The following is a 21,814-nucleotide window of genomic DNA, read 5'->3' on the forward strand; positions in this document are numbered from 1 at the left end:
GGCTTTACAAGAGAAAGTGGCCAACCCTCTTGGAGAATGAACATTAGAATGGCAATTTAACCTGGAAGAATCAAATTAGCAGGCTCAACAACCTTTGAGGATTCAAACAACCAGTTTTTCACCAGTGAGCCCTGGCGGCTCTGGCATCTGCCCCATGCTAAGGATCTGGGGAATTATCAAGACAGAAAGAATCTCTCTTGTCTTGAACTTCATCTTGAGCCACATCCCAGACAAGGTGGAAAATCTGGCCAGCTGAAATTGATGGCGGCTGAGTTTATTGAGCATCAGATTACCTTGTGGACAACCTCATGCACCTGAATTCCCACTGCAGAAATTGGCCACGAATGGGGAGGCTGTTAAAATCCAGCGGGTGAAGCCTTTGGGAGGAGATTGCTAGACACGGTAGAGTGAAGCTTTGGGTTGGTTCTCCTAGATCAGTCTTCCTCAGCCTGGCTCACTCCAGGTGTTTTGGACTACAACTCCCATTAGCTGTTCTAGCCAGACCCCTGGTTCTATTTCTGGTTCCAGTTCTGGCACTGGCTCCTGAGGCATGAAGCAGTTTCCTGGATACCTTGTTCCGAGCCACATTTCATTGTCAAAGTTGGGCACAGGCACAAAGTGCCATGTTTCTCCTTGCTGCATCAAATCATGGAGCTGGACAGATCCCACCCACTCACCAGTTTTCCCCCTACTGCTAAGTTTGATTTCCAGTTTCTCTTCTCTCAAGGGGGACTCAAGATGGCCTCAATTCTGAAAGCTGTGTGTCCCACTTAACCTGAGTTGTAACTGGTGCAACAAAGTAGAAGGGAGGAAGGCAACCCATTCAAAGGCTGGCCCTGCTTCAGCAAAATTAGTTTTGCATTAAAATGCAGCGTGCTGCAGATGTCACTCACTTGCTTAATATGCACTTAACCCCCCCCCCATTTCTGGCTATACCAAGTGAGGAGGGAGCGGCGTGTGCTCACACATGTGTGGGTTTTCCTCGCAGAGATTGTTGAGGGGGGCCGTGTTGTTAGATACTGTTAGTGCTTCAGGAACTGTGGGTAGCTAGATCCTGGAGGAGCCACTTCCCACGGCAGTAGACGACCATTTGAAAAGTAATCATTGGAACAATTAAAATCGTAATGCAGAATAGAATGCAACAAATAATCTGAGACAGACTTAAAATTATAATCATAGTAATTACCAGAATGAAGCACCAGCAAAAACCTGGGAGCGTAAACTCCCTTCAAATGAACTGGCTCGGATCTTGCATCTTTTAAATAATAGTAAATAATTCATGAAGGTGATGGAAGCTCCTGTGGCTGCTGGGATCCTGCATTCAATGCCCAGTTTGATGAGTTGCCTCCCTTTCTCTTCCCCTGTCCTCTTATGACCACTGAACACCCAAGGGTGTTCCTAAAACACCAGGCTTCCTCTTAAAACTGGCATACAATCCTTAGAAGCCCATGGATGTTTGAAGAGCCCCCTGAGTCTATTCCTGGGCCCAGGATGGCCCTCCAATTGCAAGTGAGAAGGGTTCCCCCCCACCTGCCTTCTCCAGGGCCTCTACTTTCCCTTTCCTTTACTCTGACCAGCTGCATCAGAAGCCGCCCCAAGCACCTGCATGGTGGTTTTTCATTGAAGTTTCCCAAATAATTCTGTGGACTGGGGAGCCTGTGCCCTTCATCATGTCCCATCAGCCCCAGCCATCATGGCCAATGATGAAGGATGATGGAGTCAGCCCCAGCCTGGGCTAAAGCCAGCAGCTTTGCTCTGAGATAAGGCAGCAGAGTTCTTCAGAAGCATTCTCTTCCAAGCAGTGGGGGAGTCATTCCCATTCATTCAGAAACCCCTCCCAACATTTTAGGAAAACCGCGTCATTGTTTGATTAATTACCTGTCCTTCACCCAAAGGTCCCAGGGCAGGTTGCATCATTAAAAACAACCATTTAACCCCTTCAGACCTCAAACTCGTTTTATACCACTATAACCTGCAGTGCACGTTTAAATTTTCTCCTCATTTCTCCCCTCCCTCAGTTCTACTTTTCTGTCCCTGCTTTTTTGTATGCTTTGGTTTCTTAACAGGCCAGAAACACGCCCTGGGACAGCAGCAAGGGCAGTTTTGTTCATGATGAGCACCTGGTGTCGGAGCTGGAAAACTGTTAAGCCAGCAAGGGCCTGAGAGGAAGGCCCTTAAGCCCTTCCTGCCTGCTGCTCCTCTTCTTCCTTATCATCTGCTGAGTCATTGTTTGCAGCTGGATCTTCTCTCAGCCAAGTAGACCCTCATCCCAAGGAGATGCCTGGCAATAGAGCCTTCTGTATCCAGTCAGGTGCTCCTTGGCTTTGTGCTGGGTGCACTGCTGCCATCTCTTGAGGCCCATGGGGGGCATTCTCTCTGCCGCCCTTCATGTACACAGGGGTAGCCAGCATGGTTTCCTCCAGATGTTGTAGGACTACAAGTCCCATTGGCCATGCTAGCTGGGGCAGATGGAAGACACAGTTCAAACACACCTACCACTATGTCACTAAGGTGCGCTCACCTGGTCCTCTTAATGCCTTTGCCAACAGGCTCACCTGCCAAGAGAGGTGATGGTGATGTTAGGCATCGCGTAGGCCTCCTCAGTAGGTCTTGCTTCCATGGCCCCTGTTATCTGTTTGGATTCCTGCAAGAAAGGCTCCACAGAACCAAGTGTTTGGCTTGCAGTTCTGCCAGTGTTCCCTGACTGCCTGGACTCCCCATTTCCTTCCTCAGTGTATTGTTGGAGCTTTCCTGGCCTTGGTGGGGTTTGTTGCCCACGTGAGTCTCCACTTACATACAAGTCATGCTGAAGTGTCGGTTTTGCAGGAGACTCTGACCTGCTGCGTCAAGGGACACCTTGCACTCCTCCCTCTGTTCTGAGAGTGTTTCATGAGGTGTGGGTGCCTGGCCAGTGGCCTTTCTCTTCTTCCTAGCCCGCTGTTCTGTGTGTCGGTGAGGACTGCTTTGGCCTGGCTGGCTGTTTCCCCTGTGGCTTTGTGGTTGGTCTTAATGCCCAGTTTCTGAGGCTGCAAGCATTAAGCCAGCTTGCACTGGCTTCCGCATTTCTGTTGCCCTTGGCTGCTGGAGGCTTGTGAGCTGGACCAAGTTCTCAGTCACACACCACCTCCTTGCTTCTTCTGCCATGGCTTCAGGCAGAGTTGCACTGCTGCAGGTGAGTTGACTTCCTTGCCATGGCTACTAATCTTCCAGTTGGCTGCTGAGTTTATCAGCCTCCTGCCATCCAGAGAAGCACGGTTTGGCATCTGTAGAACAGCAGATGGTTCTTAGAGGAGTTAAGATGCCTCTGTGTGTGTGTGTGTGTGTGTGTGTGTGTGTGTGTTGCAAGGGGCCATGCCTCCACTTCTTCCTCTGTGCCCCTTTCTCCACAGAGTGGATGGTGGACATACATAGGATGAGTCACGAGGTCATTGTCTCATCATGTGATGCCAGCACTAAGTGACTGAGAGGTAGTCCTGGACTGCCCAGTCGGCATCACTGGAGGATAGGATGTGGCTGTTAATTAATCTAACAGAGCTAAAATAATTGTTGCCATTTCATTTAGAATTTACAAATGAAGTGGAAGTAGGGGAAAGCACAGCTCAAAGGTTAAGCCTTGAATGAATGGGAGGATGATGAGGTCGCAGGTTGAGCTTCAGGAATGCAAGGAGAATGTAGCCAGGCACTCGGTCTCGTTTTATTGAACAAGCCTTTCATGGGGGATGGGCCTTTCTAGGTGCTCTTAAATATTGGGATAAACTTTGACCATCTCCGAAGCACAGACAGACCACCATGTTCCATAATTTTAAATTCCCCTGGTGTGGATTGAGCATCATTTTCTGCCACTGATGACACTCAGGCTCCGTGCACAAAACACTTTAAGTGTGTGGATACTGCAGGCTTCCATCTCCCCTTCCAGATGTTAATTGTACACAGGTGCAGGCCAGGTTAGCAATGAAAAGTTAGTAAAGCCAAAACTAGATGCAGGGGCTGGAGGCCTTTATGTATACATGTGGATAAAGTTAGCAGGGGCTTCTGATTTTTCAGACAAAAGGAAGCATGCAAGTGAGGGGTTTAAGACTTCCTCAAGTCTGTTGATTCCCTTCCCATATCTTCTTCTGAGGAATGAAAAGGGAGAGATGCCCTGGGTGGTTCAGTGGAACTCAAAAAACTGGATGCCTCATCCTAGACCTGCTTGTATACCATTTACAAAATTTTCTCACATTGAAGCTGCAACTCTCAGGAAGCCCAGCTATGGGCTAACCTCCAGCTTTGATGCCGCCCTGTTTCCAGGAGCTTTGCCCCAGGGGCAAGAGGCGGGTGGGGAAGCCATTTTCTGCTCTAGAGCCCTTCAGAGCCAGGGAGAGGACAAAAAAGGTTGCAGTGAGTTCTTGAGGCCTGGATCCTTGTGGGGGCAGGGAGAAGGAAGCCTCCCACTCTCAGAACAAGGGGTACCCCATGGAGGGCCTGGACAGATAGTGCCAATGCAGCTGGACCTAGGGGAGAGCCAGGAGGCCCTGGCCAATGCCAGCCTTCACCAGCTTGGTGCTTTTCATATGTTTTGGACCACAACCATCTATCAACCACAGTCAGCATGATTTATCACCTTCTGTTTAAATAATCTGGAGGACACCAAGTTGGTGAAAGCATTTATCGCCATTTTAGGGGGAAGAAGAGGCAACTTGCCTGCCCTGGATTTTCCAGCTGTTTGCTTCATTCATTTCCTTCTTGCTTGTTTGAGTCATTCATTTCTTTCCTGCTGAATTCACAAAGCAGCCAGCATCCACATTGCTGGTGGCTGAAGACACATTGCATCCCCAAATGAGAACCCTAAAGTGCAGGGACCACCAGGAACATCCTGTGTGCAGCTGTTTGTAGCTCTAGTCTGTAGTCTGGGCTATGCTGTGCTTCAGTGGGTGCCCTTGGGGACCAGGCTAGGCTCTTATCCCAATAAGGACAAACCCTTTTACCAAAACACAGGGTTCAAGGTGTAGCATAGTCTCAACAAGTTGAAGTCAAGCAGAGACAACCACTCTAGATCCAAAATGTAATCTGGAAACATGGTTTGGCTCATAGGGAGTTCAACAAGGAGACAGAAGCCCATTTTTATTTACAGCTACTGGGGGGCTTACCTGGGAGGCCTTATACCCTCTGGTCTCTGAAACCACAGCTGCTGGCAGTGAAAATGAATGAGTATCAGAGATTGCATACTCATGAGTAGACCTGTGACTGTATCCATAGGCACATACTAGGTCGTTTTTGGCCTGGACCCCAGGTTTGGGTGCTGGCATTCTTGAGGACTGTGCAGGGAAGGTCAAACGAGAAGCCTCCTCTGACAGTTGTAGGGGTTCTTCACCAGGGATCAACCTACAGGGCTCCTCAAGCGGATCCTCAGCATTGGATCCAGGGGGCCATGCCTGCTCCACAGACCCTTAACCTGCAAGGTGTCTCTTGGAGGGCTCGTGGTTATGAGAACTGTTGGGCCTCCTGTCCTTGGGCAGAAGCAGTAAGGGTTTCACTCCTCTGTTAATGAGTGATTTTTATTTTTTGTCTATGTGGACTGAGCAGGGTCCACTGCTTGGTGTGCAGGCCAAGGAAGGGGCAGGATAAGGTCACACAGAACGCATAGCTCCAGCTGCTGCCCAACTCTCAAACAAGATCAGATGAGGAGCTGACTGGAGTCCGACCTGTAACATTGGAGTTTGACATGTGGGAAGGGGATCTCAAAGGACATCTGGTCAAAACTCCCCCTGCAGGAAACCTCTGCAGGAAGTCACAGCTTCCATCCAGCCCTTGCTGAGGTGGCTCTAACAAAGGAGAGGTGGCCACCTTCTGAGGCAGTTTGTCCCACTGTCAAAGCAGCACGTACGTTGGACATTTTTCCTAATGTTTGCTCAAAAATCTCACTTCTTGTAATATGAACTTGTTGATCCTGCATCCTGGAAGAACAGAAAATAAATTTGCCCTGTCATCTACACCAGCCCTTCAGGTATTTGCAGACGGCTATCATTTCACCTCTAAAACTGTTCCCTCTCCATCCTGGACCTGTACAGCTGCATCAGTCTTTCCTAGCAGGTCTGACTATCCATCTGAATCCCAGTTGCTGGAAACCATAGGAGGGGAGGACCCTCTTGTGCTCAGGTCCAGCTTGTGGGTTTCCCACTGGGCATCTAGTTGGCTGCTGTGCAAACAGGATGCATGACTAGATGAGCCCCCTTTGGTCTGATCCAGCTGCTGAAGGGCTATTCCGATGTTCTTCATGGCAGAACGGATGCTTTGCATGCAGAAGGTTCCAGGTTCAATCTCCAGCTACTTTGGTTAAAGAATCCTCAAAAGCAGGCTGAGAAAGACTTTTCTCTCTGACAGAGACCCTCAGAGGGGCTGCTTCTGCCAGAGCAGTCCTTTCTGAGCTAATTGGACCAAAGGAAGTTTGGTCCATCATCTTTGTGACAGCCTTTCAGTTCTTTGAAGATGGCTATCGTCTCACCTCTTAATCCTCTTACCCAGGCTACACATTCAAAGCACTGTAGGCCTCTCCTCCTCTTAGGACTTGGCCTCCTGCCCTCTCTGGACATTTTCCAGTCTATCCATATCCTTGTTAAACTGTGGCACACAGAAGTGGGCATGGCAGTCCAGGTGTAGTGCGACCTAAGCAGAGATGGGTGATGCTGTTACAATAACATCTTCTAGATGCCTTTTTTCTGCTAATGTAGCCTAGAATTGCATTTGTCTTTTTCGCCACCACATCAGAGTTGACCTGCTTTAGCTTATGATTTACGGAAACCCCTAGAGCCCCTTGTTATTTTTGAATCCTGCTGTTGGGCTTCTCTATTCTTCACTTCAGGTTTTAGCTTATATATAAAAAGGTGGGCTAGGGATCACACATTGTTAACATTACTCATAATGAAACCATAGGGCTGTTATTATCTCTCCTCTCTGCAGCTCCCTGGTCAATTCTGTTTGTTGTCATGAACTTCTTGGAGGACTCCATTGCAGCAGGATTCTTAGTCTTTTCTTTTGTACAATGTGATGAAGGGTGACTGCAGATCAAAGTTCTTTTCATATTTCGGTCCTCTTGTATATTACTTGTATATTACAGCCAATTTATCCCAGCCAGCAGGTATGTTTGTCCTGGAGGAGCCAGACGTAAAGGAGGATAATGATATTGGCCCACAAGCCTCTCTCTGGACCACGTTGGCTGGGCCAAGCGAGGAAGTGAGTAACCAAATATAGGCACAGGAGGCAACCCTCCCTCTCTTGATGGCATGTCTGAGCAGGTGCTGTGGGGAACTCATTGTCTCTCTCCCAGATTAGCAGATGTGGACTTGGTCATTCCATGTAATGGGCACCATATGCACAACGGCTTAATTTTACATTAATTTCATACTGGCATCCCATGCTACTTGGTGCAGAAGTATAGGCAATATGGTGGATAATATGGGGGTGGTGTTTTATTGCTGATGACACGCTTCTGATTCATTAGTTCTCTGTGGTAGGCAATGCTTAATCCTCCCCCTTCATGTGCACAACATTCGTACAAAACTTTTTCTTCTGCCCTGCTCACTGCCATCTTAATATTATCCCTTTCTCTATAAACATCCATCTCTGAATCTGTTGTCTGCAATGATGATTGATATTTAGGCTACCCTGCAAAAGTACAACTTAAGGATTAAAATAGCGTGTGTGTGATAGGGAGTATATGTGGTGTGGAGACTGGCAACACTTCCAAAACCATCTCTCCAAAGCATTCTGAAAATAGCTCTGGGGTCTGCAGTGGCTGCCTCCCTGCAGTGGGGACCATCCATGACAGGTGTGCCAGAAGCAGCAAAGTGACAGTTGGCTCCGCGCTTTGAGCAGAAGATGAGCAGCTGCAGAGTTTTGTCTGGCTTCAGAGGAGCAGCAGATTGTTTGGCTGTGAGGGCCAGGTGGTGGCAACCCCTGAAAGGAGATGCTTGGGCCTCGTCCTGTAGCTCTCCTGCCTAAAGTGTCAGAGAGGAGGTGGAAATGGGGTGAAGGTGGATATAATACAGAAAATAACTCTTGGTGGGCCCCTCAATGACAAACGGAAATCCTACTTCCCTCCTGACTTCTCAGCTTGAATTGACAACTACCCCTTTATTACTGATCTAGGACTATCCATGAAAATGGTGCTTTAGGAAGAGTGAGAGGATGCCTTGGCTCTGGAGCTTGCAGTGTAGAATATGGTACACAGGAAACAACAGAAGAAGTGGAGAGGAAATGGGGGAGGAATTGTCACACATAATATTCATAATAATTTTATTATTTATACCCTGCCCATCTGGCTGGGTTGCCATTGGACTTGCCCTGCCTCAATCGCTACGTTGGGCTACCTGCTTTTAGATATATATATATTTGAAACATTCCTCTGTTGCTTTTTTAAAATACTCTTCTGGAGCTGGGAAGGGAAGCAGTTTCTTAGCATCACAGTTGATGCCATCAGTCAGCACCATTCACAAGCAGCCCTTCTGCTGTGGACTTGCAGAGACCTAGCATTTTCACAGCTTGACCCTGCAGCATAGAGGAAAGGGGCATTTGAGTTAAACAGAACAAGGGCCCCACTGTTGTTAAGCACCTTACCTTGTCACACCACCCACAGGCCCCTCTACTCCCTGCAGTGGTCAGTCAGAGATGCCTCTGAGAAGCCTACAAGTGGAGTTGGAGGCCCCATAGCCACTGGAGTTTGAGGGGTGCACGCTGCTTCTGCAGCTGGAGGTTCCATGGGGCCAAACAAGATGGTTCAGGTCCATTTCAACCCAGGAACTTCCTGGTGGCATGACACTGAGCCTTCCTGAGAATGTCTTGTCATTCAAGGATTAAGTGTCAGCCTTTGGGCTTGCTGGGCTTGAGTGCCAGGATCCCTTTAGGCATTGGGCCTGACAGGAATAGCAGTGTTGAATGAGGAAGTGCAACAAGAAATACTGCAAAAGAGAGAAGCTTCCCATTGCGCACGGTGGCTTCATGCTATTGCCATCATTTTGGCATGCTGTGACTGTGCCACTTGGCACATGCTGTGACTGTGCCACTTGCCAACGGCACATCTAGTTCAGCATCCAGTAGTGGCCTGTCAAATGACCTTATGGGGAGCCTTCAAGCTGGACCTGAGCTCATCAGCACTCTCCCCTCCAGCAACTGGTATTCAGACGCATACTGCCTCTGATAGTGAAGGTAGAGCATAGCTATTATAAACTTCTGTCTTGTTGCTTCGTACATCCTTTTTCTCTAAACTAAAAAGCCTCAAATGCTGCAGCCTTTCTTCACCTTGATCCTTTTGGCTGCCTTTTTCTAAACCTTTTCCAGGTCTACAATATCCTTTTTGGGGTGAGGGGACCTGGACTGTACACAATATCCCAAGAGCAGTTGCAGCATAGATTTGTTTAACAGCATTATGGTATCGGCAGTTTTATTTTAAATTCCTTTCCTAATGATCCCTAGTATGGAATTTACCTCTTTCACAGGTGCTGCACACTGAGCCGACATCTTCATTTTCTCTCCCTTGGGTAGGCAACACACAATTATTATTTTTTTACAAAAAAAGACTTCCCCGAGAGGCTTAGCTGCAGACATGGCAACCCGTCCGTCTGGCACAGGGCAGGCGGAGGAAGATGAGCTGGGTGAGAAATGAAAGGCACTGCAGTTGACTGCTTGAGCTTTTCCCTGGCAGAGAGACAGAGGCCTCTGTGGCTAGGACAACTGTGCCTCTGAAGGCCCAGGTTCCTCTGGACGCCACGCAGGCCACTGACCCAGCCCGGTGACTAGGGCTTTGTATAACCACAGGCACTCCAGGGGTTTCCACTGCGAGTCAGTTTTGCCAGGGAGGGAGAGATGATGCCCTGCAAACCGCACTGCAAGCAGCTGGGAGAATATCTGCTGAGTAATACAGTAAACATCCGAAATGAGATCACTCCTGGGTAGAAGATAATTTTCCGATGCAAACTGAATTTTTTCAATGCAAATTACCTTAATTTGCATCTGAAATTTTTCCACTTTAAATTTTTTTTGAAAACCCACATGGCTGCACTGAGTGTCTTCCTTCTCCTCTGGCTGCTAGGCAACATGCCTTGCTATCAGTCCAACCCTGAGAGTTAACATACACTTGACACCTGCCCTGCTTCTCTTCTCTTCTCTTCCACATTCATTGGCTGACCTGCTTGGGTCTGCATTGGCTCTGCTGTTGCCATAGGATGCCAGACTCCAGTCAGCAGTTGCATTCCAAATTTGTCAAAGGACAGTACTGCTTATGGTTTTCGTGGCACGTTTTTCAGCAATAGGTTGATGGTTTTCGGCAAAATGTTGTGCATTGCCTTGGGCTGTTTTCTGATGGAGTCGGGGGGCTTCTAGTGTTCATAGTCACTATACTTCAGCTGTAATCTACAAGCAGAATTGCCATGGATTGACTCCTGATAACTGCTGCATTTTTTCTATGTGGTCATTCAACTATGTTCCATGCACCCCAGTGGGCTTGAATCTCAGCACATGTTCACTATAACTTTTGTGATGGGCACCATTTTTAACACCTTTTTGTATTTTATTTAGTACTAATGCTTTTCTGGCTGTGCTTTTTCATTTAAATGGTACTTCCCTAGAGTGCCTTGGCAATATAATACAACAATGCTAATTTATTTAGAACTGCAGAAGATTAGGCAGCACATAGATTATGGGGATCTACACAACAGCCTGTGTGGCCAGCACCAGCTCCATCTGATTGGTGGGCCTTGTCCTCTCCCCAGGAGCCCTGGGAGTCTTACTTAGTTGCTGCAGTCCTTGCTGCAAGCAGTGGCGGGCAACTGGGTCTGATTCCCACAATGCCCTGGGGTAATTCTGTACTGGGGGCATTGGGGAAAATTAAAATAGTAACTCGACCCAGCCTCCCCCACCACCCCCCAGTGCTGCTCAAAGCAGTGGGCCCTGGGTAGGTGTTATTAATGGGCCTTGTGGGGCACCTTACCCATGATGACTTTAACACATGCCAAAGTAGAGTGGGCAAGTGGCTAGAGCCAGCTGGCAGGGACAAAGACAAATTATCAAGGAGGCAAAGAAGCCATGTAAGTAGTTGCCATCATCCTATTTCCTGAACAACTGAACTGTCACTTTTCAGATAAACCATTTTGAGAGAATAACTGGAGGGACTCACAATAAACATAGCAAGTGGGGGATACTAGCTAGCTAACCTATCCTTTGCCAACCTGGTGCCCTTCAGATCTTTTGGAGTACCAAAGGTGCGCTGGCAAAGGCAGGTGGGAATTGTAGTACAGGGCAGATGGAGGGTGCCAGGTTGTCAAAGGCATGGTGAACGGATGATTTTGAGAAGCAGGGTGAGATTCCCTCTGCATCATGCATGGGCAAAGATCACAGGGAAGTCTCCAAGGCAGACTTTCTGACTAGCTTGTCGTATATGTCATAAATTTATTTTACAGCACAAAATGGATGTGAACATAATTTTAAAAGGGGGCAGGGAGGGAGTTCCCCAGGTTGTGGTTTTGATTTTTGATAGAGCATGTCTACCTGAGCATTTTGGACCAAGGAGGGTTGTGCTGCAATTTCTTTGAAGCCAAGTTGAGTTTCAAGCCTGGTGGTCTAGATGCTTTGTCCTCTCCATTTGTGACATTCTAGAATCCAGCAGAAAATGGGTGCATGCTTTTTCTACACTTACAAATGCCTTCTGCATTGGGCAGTCTGGCCAGGGAATGTTGTTGTTGTTGTTGTTCATCCTGGGAAAGAGTCCTGATTGCATTCTCTCCTTGTTGATTATTGGATTTTGCTCATCAAGTGTATCTGTGGCAGTATTGAGGTGCACTGTAGCCAAGTTATCCTGAGGTGGTTTTGCATGATGTCATATGCGGAATGTTACTTTCATCATTTCCATAAGAGAGGCTTAGCAAATACCACATCTTGCCACCTGGAATATATTCGTAGGAATTGCCTCCTTCTGACCAGTATTAGAAACTGAGATATAAAAGCTAGGAGCTAAATTGCACCTTAAATCTAGGTTATGGGTGCAACAACAGAATGTCTAGGTGCGCTTTTTTATAACAAGAATTCAAAGCTGAAAATTCATTCAACTGCAGCTAAAATATTATGTTCATTTTTCACATGGTCTACTCCTTCCCTTGCCCACCCCCCAATATTCTTAAGAGGGTCTCTTCTCCAGTCTTCAGAGAGTAGCTGGAAGTGGGGAGGCAGAAAAAGGTCCTCCTTTCCTTCCACTCTGCAGTTTTAATCTGAAATCTTAGGTGCAGTACTGCGCCCAGAACTCAGAAACTGCTTGCGCTAATGAAATTCCCTGTCGCAAAATGTGCCTAGAACAATGGGAGTTTCGAACACTGGTCCTTGCAGTCCAGATGTCCAGCTCCTTGGGACATCCCCTCTCCTCTTGGTTCTGCAAGTCTCCATAGTCTCTTCCTTCATGTTTAATCTGACTGGTGCTGCTGGGGAAGATTGTGCATAGAGATCTGGAGTAGAAGGAGAACTCCAGCTCTTGCTGGGTTTTTTGTTTTGTTTTTTTGTCTCTGTGTTTATGTGCGGCTTGGCTTCTATTGGCAGTTGGATGTGGGAGAGCGGAGTACAGTTAAATCAAAACCAGAGCCATGGCAGTGGTAGCAGGCAGCCCCATCTGGCAGCCAGGGATCAGGAGAGCACAGCACCCGGGGAAGAGTTCAGGCAAGCTCTCTCTAGCCAGGCAAGGGAGCTCTTCCTGGGCTATGAGAGGAGCAGGAGGCAGCAAACAGCCCTCCCAAGTTGGAGGCAGGAATGTTTCCACAAAGCATGTTGTTCTACCTGACTTGTGTAGCTCATCCAGCAGGCTCTTCATAAGTTCAGGAGTAGAATACATGCTGTGCATACAGGAGGCCCCCTTTACATCCCCCCTGCTAGCCCTACAAGTAGGGCCAGAAAGAATTCTTGTCTAAGGAGAGATGCTGGAGAGATCCTACCAGTCAGAGCTGCTGGCACTGTGCTAGACGGGCGAATAGTCTGACTCTGTATTTAGCATCTTCATCTGCCCCGCTCAGCAATCTGGGGGAGGAGCTCTAGCATCACTTGCAGTCCCCCACCCCTTGGTGCTGCCAGCTTCAGTGGTACCCCCAGACGTTTTGCTGCCCCGGTCAAACATTTCTTTCTGTCTGGAAAACTTGCTTTCAAGATGTCCACCTACCTTCCATCTCAAGAAGTACATGTTTTGCCAACGAGGCATTCCAAAGCTATTTTCTCTTCCCGCCCCATCTCCCCCCCCCCAGCCCAGTTTGACATGTGGTCCAGTTCCCACAATAGTTTTCAGGATTTTCAAAATTACTTGCAAGGAAGTCATATTTTAGTGCAAAGGGTTCAGGCAGTTTACAGCAGAAGGGGAAGAGGCTCAGCTGGTTGCGATGCAGATACTTGGTGTCAGTTTGGCGTGTTCCCAGCAGTGGCTTGGAGAGGGGCGTGCATGATAGATGTGAGACGAAAGGTGTCACCAGGGCGCGTGCTTTGACCTCCTTCTCCCTCACAAAAAACACTTTGGTGCCACTTTGGGTGCCCTGTGCCTGATAGAGCTGAATTTCTTCAAAGTAGCCCCTAGATCAGAACCGGCAGGACTCCTGGGTTCCTTGAAGAACTGCCTGGCTAGAGCTGTTGCTGTTTGCAATCCTGTCGTGGGTAAGAGCACTGCAGTGGGAGGTGTTCTGCCATGTCTGAAAGGGGTGGGCTTCCCCTCTCTAGCTCTGTTTTGAGAAAGTGGTGGAGGAGGCTACCGTGTTTTCCACAACTGCAGGACTGGGAGAAACCTGGAGCCTTTCCTGGAGTTCCTAGAGACAGAGAATGTGGCACTTGCCTGCTTTGCATGTATTAAAGGGTGCTCCAGAAAAAGAACAGCGTCTCAAATTGAGAGAGCCATTTACTTGCTGTTTAGTGCCAACAGGGGTGGTTCATGCCAACCCCTTCAAAGGTGGGTATTCCTTGCAGTTCAGAGAGGAAACGCATTTTAGTATGGCTTAAGTTGGGCAGAGGGTACTGTATTATCATTCTTTATTTGGTTTAATTCTATGTTAGAAAGAGGAGAGGAGAGATCAAGCATTAAATAAGACCATTATTATCAGTAGTAGTCATCACAAGACCATTCCTGAATAAGCCTTCCCTAGACCTGGAAGATCTGAATAATTTTTGACAAGTATCAAATGTCCCCATTTTAGGCAAGGTTCTTGAGAGGGTGGTTGCCAAACAGATTCAGGTGCTCTTGGAAGAGACAGGTTTTCTGGATCCATTTCAATTTGGACTGAAGCCTGATTTTAGTACTGAAACTGCCTTAGTTACCCTGTACAATGACCTGTGTTGGGAACAAGGCAGGGGGATTGTGACTATGTTGATCCTCATTGATCGCTTGGCGACTTTCAGTATCATCAGCCATGGTATCCTTCTGAGGCGACTGTCTGAGTTGGGTATTGGGGGCACTGCATTGTGGAGGTTCCACTCCTCCTTGGATGGATGGCTCCAGAAGGTGGTTCTTGGGGAGCATTGCTCAACTCTTGTGTTTTATCTAGTATGGGATCCTGCATGAATCACAGAGTCAGTTCTGTTTCCCATGCTCTTTAATATCTAGATGAAACAGCTGAGTGGGTTCATACTGATTTCTGGAGTGTGTTGTTATCAGTATGCTGATGACACAGTTCTAGCCCTCCTTTTCATCTTCTGCAGGTGAGGCAGGCAGTGTTCTGAATCAGTGCTTGGTTGCAATAATGGACTGGATAAGAGACTGAAATGTTGGTAGGTGGTTCCTCTGACCTGCTGAGTGGCGTTTGGCCTGTTCTAGGTGGGGATTACACTCCCTCCGAAACAGCGGGTTCATAGTTTGGGCGTTCCTCCAAGACTCATTGCTGTCAGTTCAGTTATGACCCTACATGCACAAGGATAACTTGGCTGCAACAATCTTTTCTCTGATAACCTCGAGGTTGGATTACTGCAGAGCAATTTATATGGGGCTGCCTTTTAAAAACTTTGGAAGCCTCAATTAGTGCAGAGTGTGGCTGCCCAGCTGTTGACAGCTTCAAGACAAACAGATCATATAACACCAGTTCTGTTCCAACAACACTGGTTGCCTGTATGCCTCCAAGCCCAATTCAAAGTGCTGGTTTTGACCTTTAGAGCTCAGGATCTCCAATATGAACCTTTAGAGCTTTGTTGAGGCCCTTCTGCAGATTCCGGTTCTGAGGGTGGTGACAAGGGAAGAGGGCTTTTCAGTTGTGGCTCCCATCTATGGAATGTGCTCCTCAGCATTGCCCGCCTAATGCCTTCATTGACTGATACCAGGAGAAAGCCTATGTTTCCCCCCAGCCTTTTGACAGATGAAAGATGACGCTTTTGTTGTTAGTGTGCTGCCAAAGCTTCCTGCGGCTCTTAAGGGGGTTACTTTTTGTTTTGGTTCCATGCTATAGTATATTTATTTGTTCTTTTAACAGTGTTGTAAGTTACTTGGAGACCTTCAGGTAGCAAGCAAATAGCAAATCTGATTATTAATAGTGTTAATACTACTAGTGCCACAAGCTGTGGAAAAATAAAGATTTCAAAAATCTGTCTAAGAGTGGAGAGGGAGTTCTGGTACTGTTATTTCTATTTTAAAGACAAACTTCAGCATGAACAATAAAAAGACCCATCCTTCACAGTAAAAAAATGAGGGGTCATTTTTTCCTCTCATCTGCTTTTTCAATCAATTAGCATAGGTTTGGTTATTTCATTTATTCTTTCTTCCTGCATAGAACACACTCAATTTCACAGACACAATTTGTACCACACAGAGAGCCCATGTAGAAGATCAAATTATGTTGATTCATAACAATAAGGGTCAATAAATTTGGGGTAAATCATTAGGGTTGCCAGCTTTTCTGTCTCAGCAGACATTAACCAGTAATAAAGTACATTTTGGATTCTTTAGACTAAAATGCTAATAAAGGCACTGTGGGCAGATTGGGCCTTTTTTTGGTCATGTGGTATTGTGGTAACTGTAGTGGGCATAAACTCTCTGTGGAAACAACCGGTTCTCCAAATAAAGGCAGAAAATGGCACCTCCAGCTGCCTTTGGGCAATTCAGTCCAAGCTGTTGCTCCCCAAAGACCTGGGAAGGCACAGCACCCTCCATGAGCAGTATGCAAAGCTATGGACATGAAATGCACTGCTCTCCATACTGTTTCTGATTGGCACTTCTGCTGGTCCTGCTTCTACATCTGAGGACACATGTTCGGCCTAGAATCTTTAAAGAAAATTATATGTTAAGCCCGGATTTTGATGTGGCAGTGCAGCACTGCATAAGCACAAAGTTGCCACAAAGTGCAAGGCGGCGGGGGGGGGGGGAGGGGGAGGCGAAGGCGAATCCGTTTTGGCATCTTTCCCTTTCTCCCTGCCGTCTCCCATGATAGGATTTGCAGAAGAAGAAATTATAGGCAGTTCCTGTTAAGAGCTAAGTTTGTTGCTGAGTTGCCTTTAGGCCTCTCGCAGGCCTGTCAGTTTCCAAACTGGGGCAGGAGAATGTGGACAGCTGCATTTCTTCCTTGCAACAGTGAAATATTTTTTCCTCATTCATGACCCGGCAGAAACAGCTGGGCCTCTGCTGTTGGTCATTGGACCTGGCAGCCACCTGGTGGCATCTCTGCCTCTCCAACATAGGGGACAAGAGACTGCTGGGACAGCAGATGCAGTGGTGGTGATATTTTCACCCTTGCCAAGATTTTAGGGCTGGACTGAGCCGGGGGGGGGGGGTGCCCACTTCCCCTCCCAAGCACAACACCCCTTAACAATGTAAACACCAGCACCAGATGGTAACTATGGTTAAAGTAAACCAGGCAGGTTCCCACCAGGGTTTGCTAAACAGCTGAGGCCTCTTTAGTTCAGCTTCAACAATCAGTCATTTAAAAATGGCCGCCTTTAACAGTTTTCTTCTCAAAGAGAGGCAACAATCCTCAGCCAGAGATGTCTGCTCACATTTACGAATGATGCTGAAAATGTACAAGGAGATGACGGTTGATCTTTTCACAGGAGCCCTCTGGATTCAAGATTGGCTGTTTGTTGTGTCCTGTTTGTGGGGCTGGGGTAGCTCAGGCAGTGAACGCAGAGCAGTCACCTGTTTGCTCAACTCTTTCCCCCTCCCTTCTCTGTTCCAGAGTTCCTACCCCATCTGGGAAGATTTCAACTCCAAGGCAACTAAACTCCACTCCCAACTGCGGTGAGTTTCTCGACAGAACTGGCACAGCAACAACACAGCTGCCATTTGTCCCCCAGCTTGGTCTTCTCGCCATGTGTGTCATGAAAAGAGACTCTTGATTTCTTCTATGCTCTCAGCTTCCTCTCCCCACACCCTCCTTTCTTTAGAAAATAAACGATGTGTCCCCAGCTGGTTCAGGTTCTTTTGAAACCCCACAGGCAGTAGCACTGCACATAGTGAGAACGTAGACCAAGCTTCACCAACCAGCTGCCCTCCAGCTGCTTTGGACTACAACTCCCATCAGACCCAAAATCACCTAGTCATGCTAGCTGTAGCTGATGGGAGTTGTAGTCCAAAACAGCTGGAGGGTGCCAGGTGATGGGGTAGATTTTGCATGGCAGATTACAGTTTCATCAGGCGCTCTTAGCCAAACAGCAGTGCAAGCTGGGCAAATATCCCCAAGTGGTGTATATTTTCCAGCTGGCAGCTGCTCTAGGAGTTGAATGACACTGGCCAGAGGAATGAGAGCTAATGGGTGGGTTTTTGGGGGGGATGATTGTAATCTGCTGCAAGCTACCTTGGAGATCATTGGATCCAAAAGCTGGGTGGAGGTCTTCTCTCAGATGAAATGCAGTCTGAGTCTATTTTTTAAAAACCGCCCTGCATCATTTCTTTGTGGGGAAACAAAACCTGTGCAGATCTGTGTCCTGAGCCCTGTGTCATAGGGCTCAATCCACATACAATGAAATGGGCCCAGGAAATTCTGCTGGCATCCCTGGAGGCTGTGACTACCACATAATGAGCTGGGGAAGCCCCGGTTCAATGCAAAAATAAAATAACTCACTTCTTTAAGTTAAGTTTTAGAAGCAATGGGGAAGGCAGCATCCTAGTAGCTTTGCTGCCAGTAATGAGAGGTCCCACCCATATGGCTGCTCAGAAACACCATAGTTGGCCCCCGAGTTCCTTTCACCTGCCATTTCTTACCTGAATGTCCCTCTCCACAAGAAGGTACCATTTCTTAGCATGATCTGGTGTGCACGTTCTGATCCTCCTTTCCATCCCCTTCCAGCTATCACAGAAAAGCATGTGCCAAAGTCCCAGCCTCCCCATGTCAGCCGCTTTCTCTCAGACAAGTGTGCCTGCTCTTTTCTCTGGAACTGCCATTCTTCCTTCTCTCCCTTTTGATAGATCATCACTGTGATCTTGTTGTTAGTTCTTTGTATCCTAGGGATTTTTATTTTCTCTCAATATTTTTCAGACCTTGTGGCTCTTTTTCTTTTTGTAACAAAACAAAATTGAAGTACCAGCCCATCTACAGGCAAAGTGTTATTGAGTCTTTTAATGGCTCCTTTGCCTTTTTAATTAAACAGTTCCTGTTTGCAGATTTAACTCATAGCTGTGTGATTAGCACTGGTTCAAGATTAGTGGTGAGTAGCTTTTAATATCCTCCTGAATAGCCTTTCTTAATTGGCTTAATATTGGTTGTGGTTCCCATGGGGAGGGGAAAGCTCCATTTATCTTTTTTTTTTTTTTTGTATTAAAAAAATAGCTGCTATTTAAATAGCTGCTATTTAAAAAATAGCTTTTAAATCATTTTAAAAAATGATTTTAAAAAATAGCACAATACATTTTTGGCTATATAAAAATGAGGGTGGGTGGGTGCGGAGTCACACTTACACAAGGAAATCTATAATCCAAGCCCCCACCCCATGGGAACAGAAACTGACCCTAGGCCGGCAATTAACCAAATCCATTCAAGGGGCAATTAATAGGCTGTTCATAATTGATGCCAGGTAACATAAAATGGGATCATTCTATAAGGAGTAAACTTTTAATTAAAGCTTCTGAAAACCTTTCATGAACAGGATTTTCTTGTGAGTTAATGTTATAGAAGGATCTTGAGAATAATAGATAATACAGTGCCATTTTAAGCCATTGTGTGGAACCTCTATTTTCAAATTTTTTTTAGTTAATTGAACAAAGTGAGTGCCTCAGCAGCCCTAAAGGGTTCAAGTGAAGAATATAGCATTTTCCTGGTATTCTCTAGGGAAAAGCACCTTTCCAAACACTACCTTGTGGCCCAACCCAGTATTTGAGTAGAGCCTGCATCAGTTTTGCATATTTGACTATATTCAGTTAGTCTGCTAATAGCATCTGTGGCAGTTGTTTTTTCTAACAGTTACCTTGGGCATAATTTTTTCTAATGCTTTCTTTTACACACACACACTATTTTATGAGTGTGCTAGTTGCAATGAGTGGATGCCAATTGTAAGTACAATATCGGGCAACCTTGGCAGTTTCAAAGTTTTTAATCTTGTTTACTAATCAAATGTAAAATAAACATGATAAATGAGAATATTATGTAGGGCATCAGAAAAAAATCCTGTACAAATCACTATGATCACAGTTCAAAAATTTATGGAAAACACTGTTTTCTTATGCTAGTGTTATTTCATACCTGAGTTTCTTGACGTTTTGCTGGAGGAAGGATAGCGTATAGAACGGTGTTATCCTGGGATTAAAAAAACTAAGAACTAGGGACTGTGCCCCTATTTCCTCCACTTGCAACACCACCTTTAGCCCAAGGTGGGGAACCATTTTGGCTCTGCAAGCTAGATCCTTATCAGGATCTGCCTTGTGGTCCAAAATTGACAGGTGGGCAAGTCCATCCACCTGCCAGTCAAGTGATGTCGCAAATGGCATCGTGCTTCTAAGCCTGGACATTAAATCGCCTCTCAGGCAGCTGCATGCTGCTAAAAAGAAGGCTTTTGATTTCCTTTTAGTACCACATTGCTGCTTGTGAGGTACTTTGAAGTCCAAACTTCAAGACTCCAAAGCCCAGCAAAATGGAGCAGGGAGCTCTCTCATGAACCCAGGTCAAGCTAACTTGATCTCCCTTTGCATCAGCTGATGGGTGGAGATGTCAGGGGCAGTTTGGCGCATCTGTTTGGCCTGTTCCCAGAAGGAATGGCCAAATGGAGCTCTTTGTAAGCAATTGAAATAAAATTGGCAGACAGGGCTATCACCTTTGGTCCACCCCACCCCCCAAAAGTCCTCCTCCCTTTCTCAGGAGGCTCTTCCTCAGCTGCGCACCCTTTCTCCTCTGCCTTATCTCCTCCTTCAGTCCCTTTCCCTCCTCCTTTGCTTGAGCTTTAACCTCCTGTCCTCCAGTTTCCACCTTCCTCTCCTCCTAATTGTCATCACTGCTGTAGTTTGCAGGGCTAGTGCCATCTGTCAGTGGCCTTGTGAATTACACCATGACAACAGTCTTGTATGTGTTTTACAGAGAAAAGGGAATTCAGGGGTTGGTGTGTGAAATTAATTGCAGATCTGATGCAATCAGCTAAGAGCTGGTAGGTTTTAGTAATCAGTGGAAAGATGTCATCTGGATGCCAAGCTAGGTGGCTCTGCATCCTATCTTTGGCCCTTATGTACTTAAATGGAGGATTTTACATTCATTTCTATTGAATTTACATTGGTGGTTTCAGCCCAGCTTTCCAGCCTGTCAAGGCAGTTTTAACCCTCAATTTTGTCTTCTGTAGTGTTAGCTACCCCTCAGTTTTGCATTATCTGCAGTTTTGATAAGCACTCTCTGTGTTCTCCTCCAAGTCTTTTATAAAACAGCAGAGGGCCTAAGACAGAGCCCTGGGGACCCTGTGAGACCTCCCTTCCATGTTAATGCTGAACCCTTGTGAGCACTTCTTGGGTATCTATGCTGGATAATAATGAGCTAGGGGTCCATTGTGTCACGTCTTTGCAACAGAGAGAGTATAGGTTGCTTTGGTTGAGGTGGCACAAGGAACTGAAGGATTCTTTGGGTAATAATAAAATTATAATAATAATAAACCATCTCCAGGATTGCCACCTCTTACTCTGATGTGCTATAATATTGCAGTAAAAAATGAGGACATTTTCGGGAGCAAGATAATCCAGTGAAAGTAAGAAAATGTACTGTGCCAAGGAGACATGTTGTCTTGCTCAGAAGCCTTGGGGATATTTTCACAGGCTCACCTTCTGTGATGGTTCCAGTGCTTCCAGGTACTTGCCACCTGGTCCAGCCATTAATCTGGAAACACAGGCCCCTAAAGGAATGTGTATATTTTGAGAAAGGCATAAGTTCTCCAGATACTAAAGAGTACATAATATAAAGTATTGCCAGAATCAGATATTTGCCCTTATCCCTAGCAAGGTAAATGGGAGCGAGATCTACAGATAAATATTGCTTTAGACAGCTGGAAATGCATATGGAACTCTGCAACTCAAATGAATATGAGCACAAACCTTAAGAAGTTTTACAAGTGATTGTGCAGATGATGTTTCTCTCCACAGAGACTGAGGATGCTTCCGGACAGCAGCTCTTAAGCTGCAAACAAGTCCTGCATATTCAATTTTTCTGTGTGCACTTTTGGCACACTACCTTCCACGCAATCCCATTTCCCCCCTGTCTTAATAGTCACTGATATTCTGCTGCTTGACATCCACACCAGTGGATCTTGCCTTAAAATAAAGGAATTTTAGGAACAATGATACAGAAGACAAGACAGGCCATAAACTCCCACTACATCCGTTAGTCGTTCTTTTTGATCATACAGAAATAATACTCTCTAAGGAAGATCAGGAAATGGTTTTAAT

The 21,814-nt window shown here is 46.5% G+C and overlaps 1 protein-coding gene across 5 annotated transcripts in view; it reads left to right on the plus strand.

Moving 5' to 3' along the window:
* The window catches only part of MTSS2 (MTSS I-BAR domain containing 2), a 64,791-nt gene that overhangs the window by 1,571 nt on the left and 41,406 nt on the right, over positions 1–21,814 (plus strand). For all 5 annotated transcript variants that reach the window (XM_081016887.1, XM_081016889.1, XM_081016890.1 and 2 more), the window contains exon 2: positions 17,142–17,203. In XM_081016887.1, the coding sequence (XP_080873013.1) occupies positions 17,142–17,203 (62 nt within the window). The remainder of the gene's footprint in view (positions 1–17,141; positions 17,204–21,814) is intronic.

The sequence above is a fragment of the Podarcis pityusensis genome (assembly GCF_964106645.2).
Source record: "Podarcis pityusensis genome assembly, chromosome: 8".
Lineage (NCBI taxonomy): Eukaryota > Metazoa > Chordata > Lepidosauria > Squamata > Lacertidae > Podarcis > Podarcis pityusensis.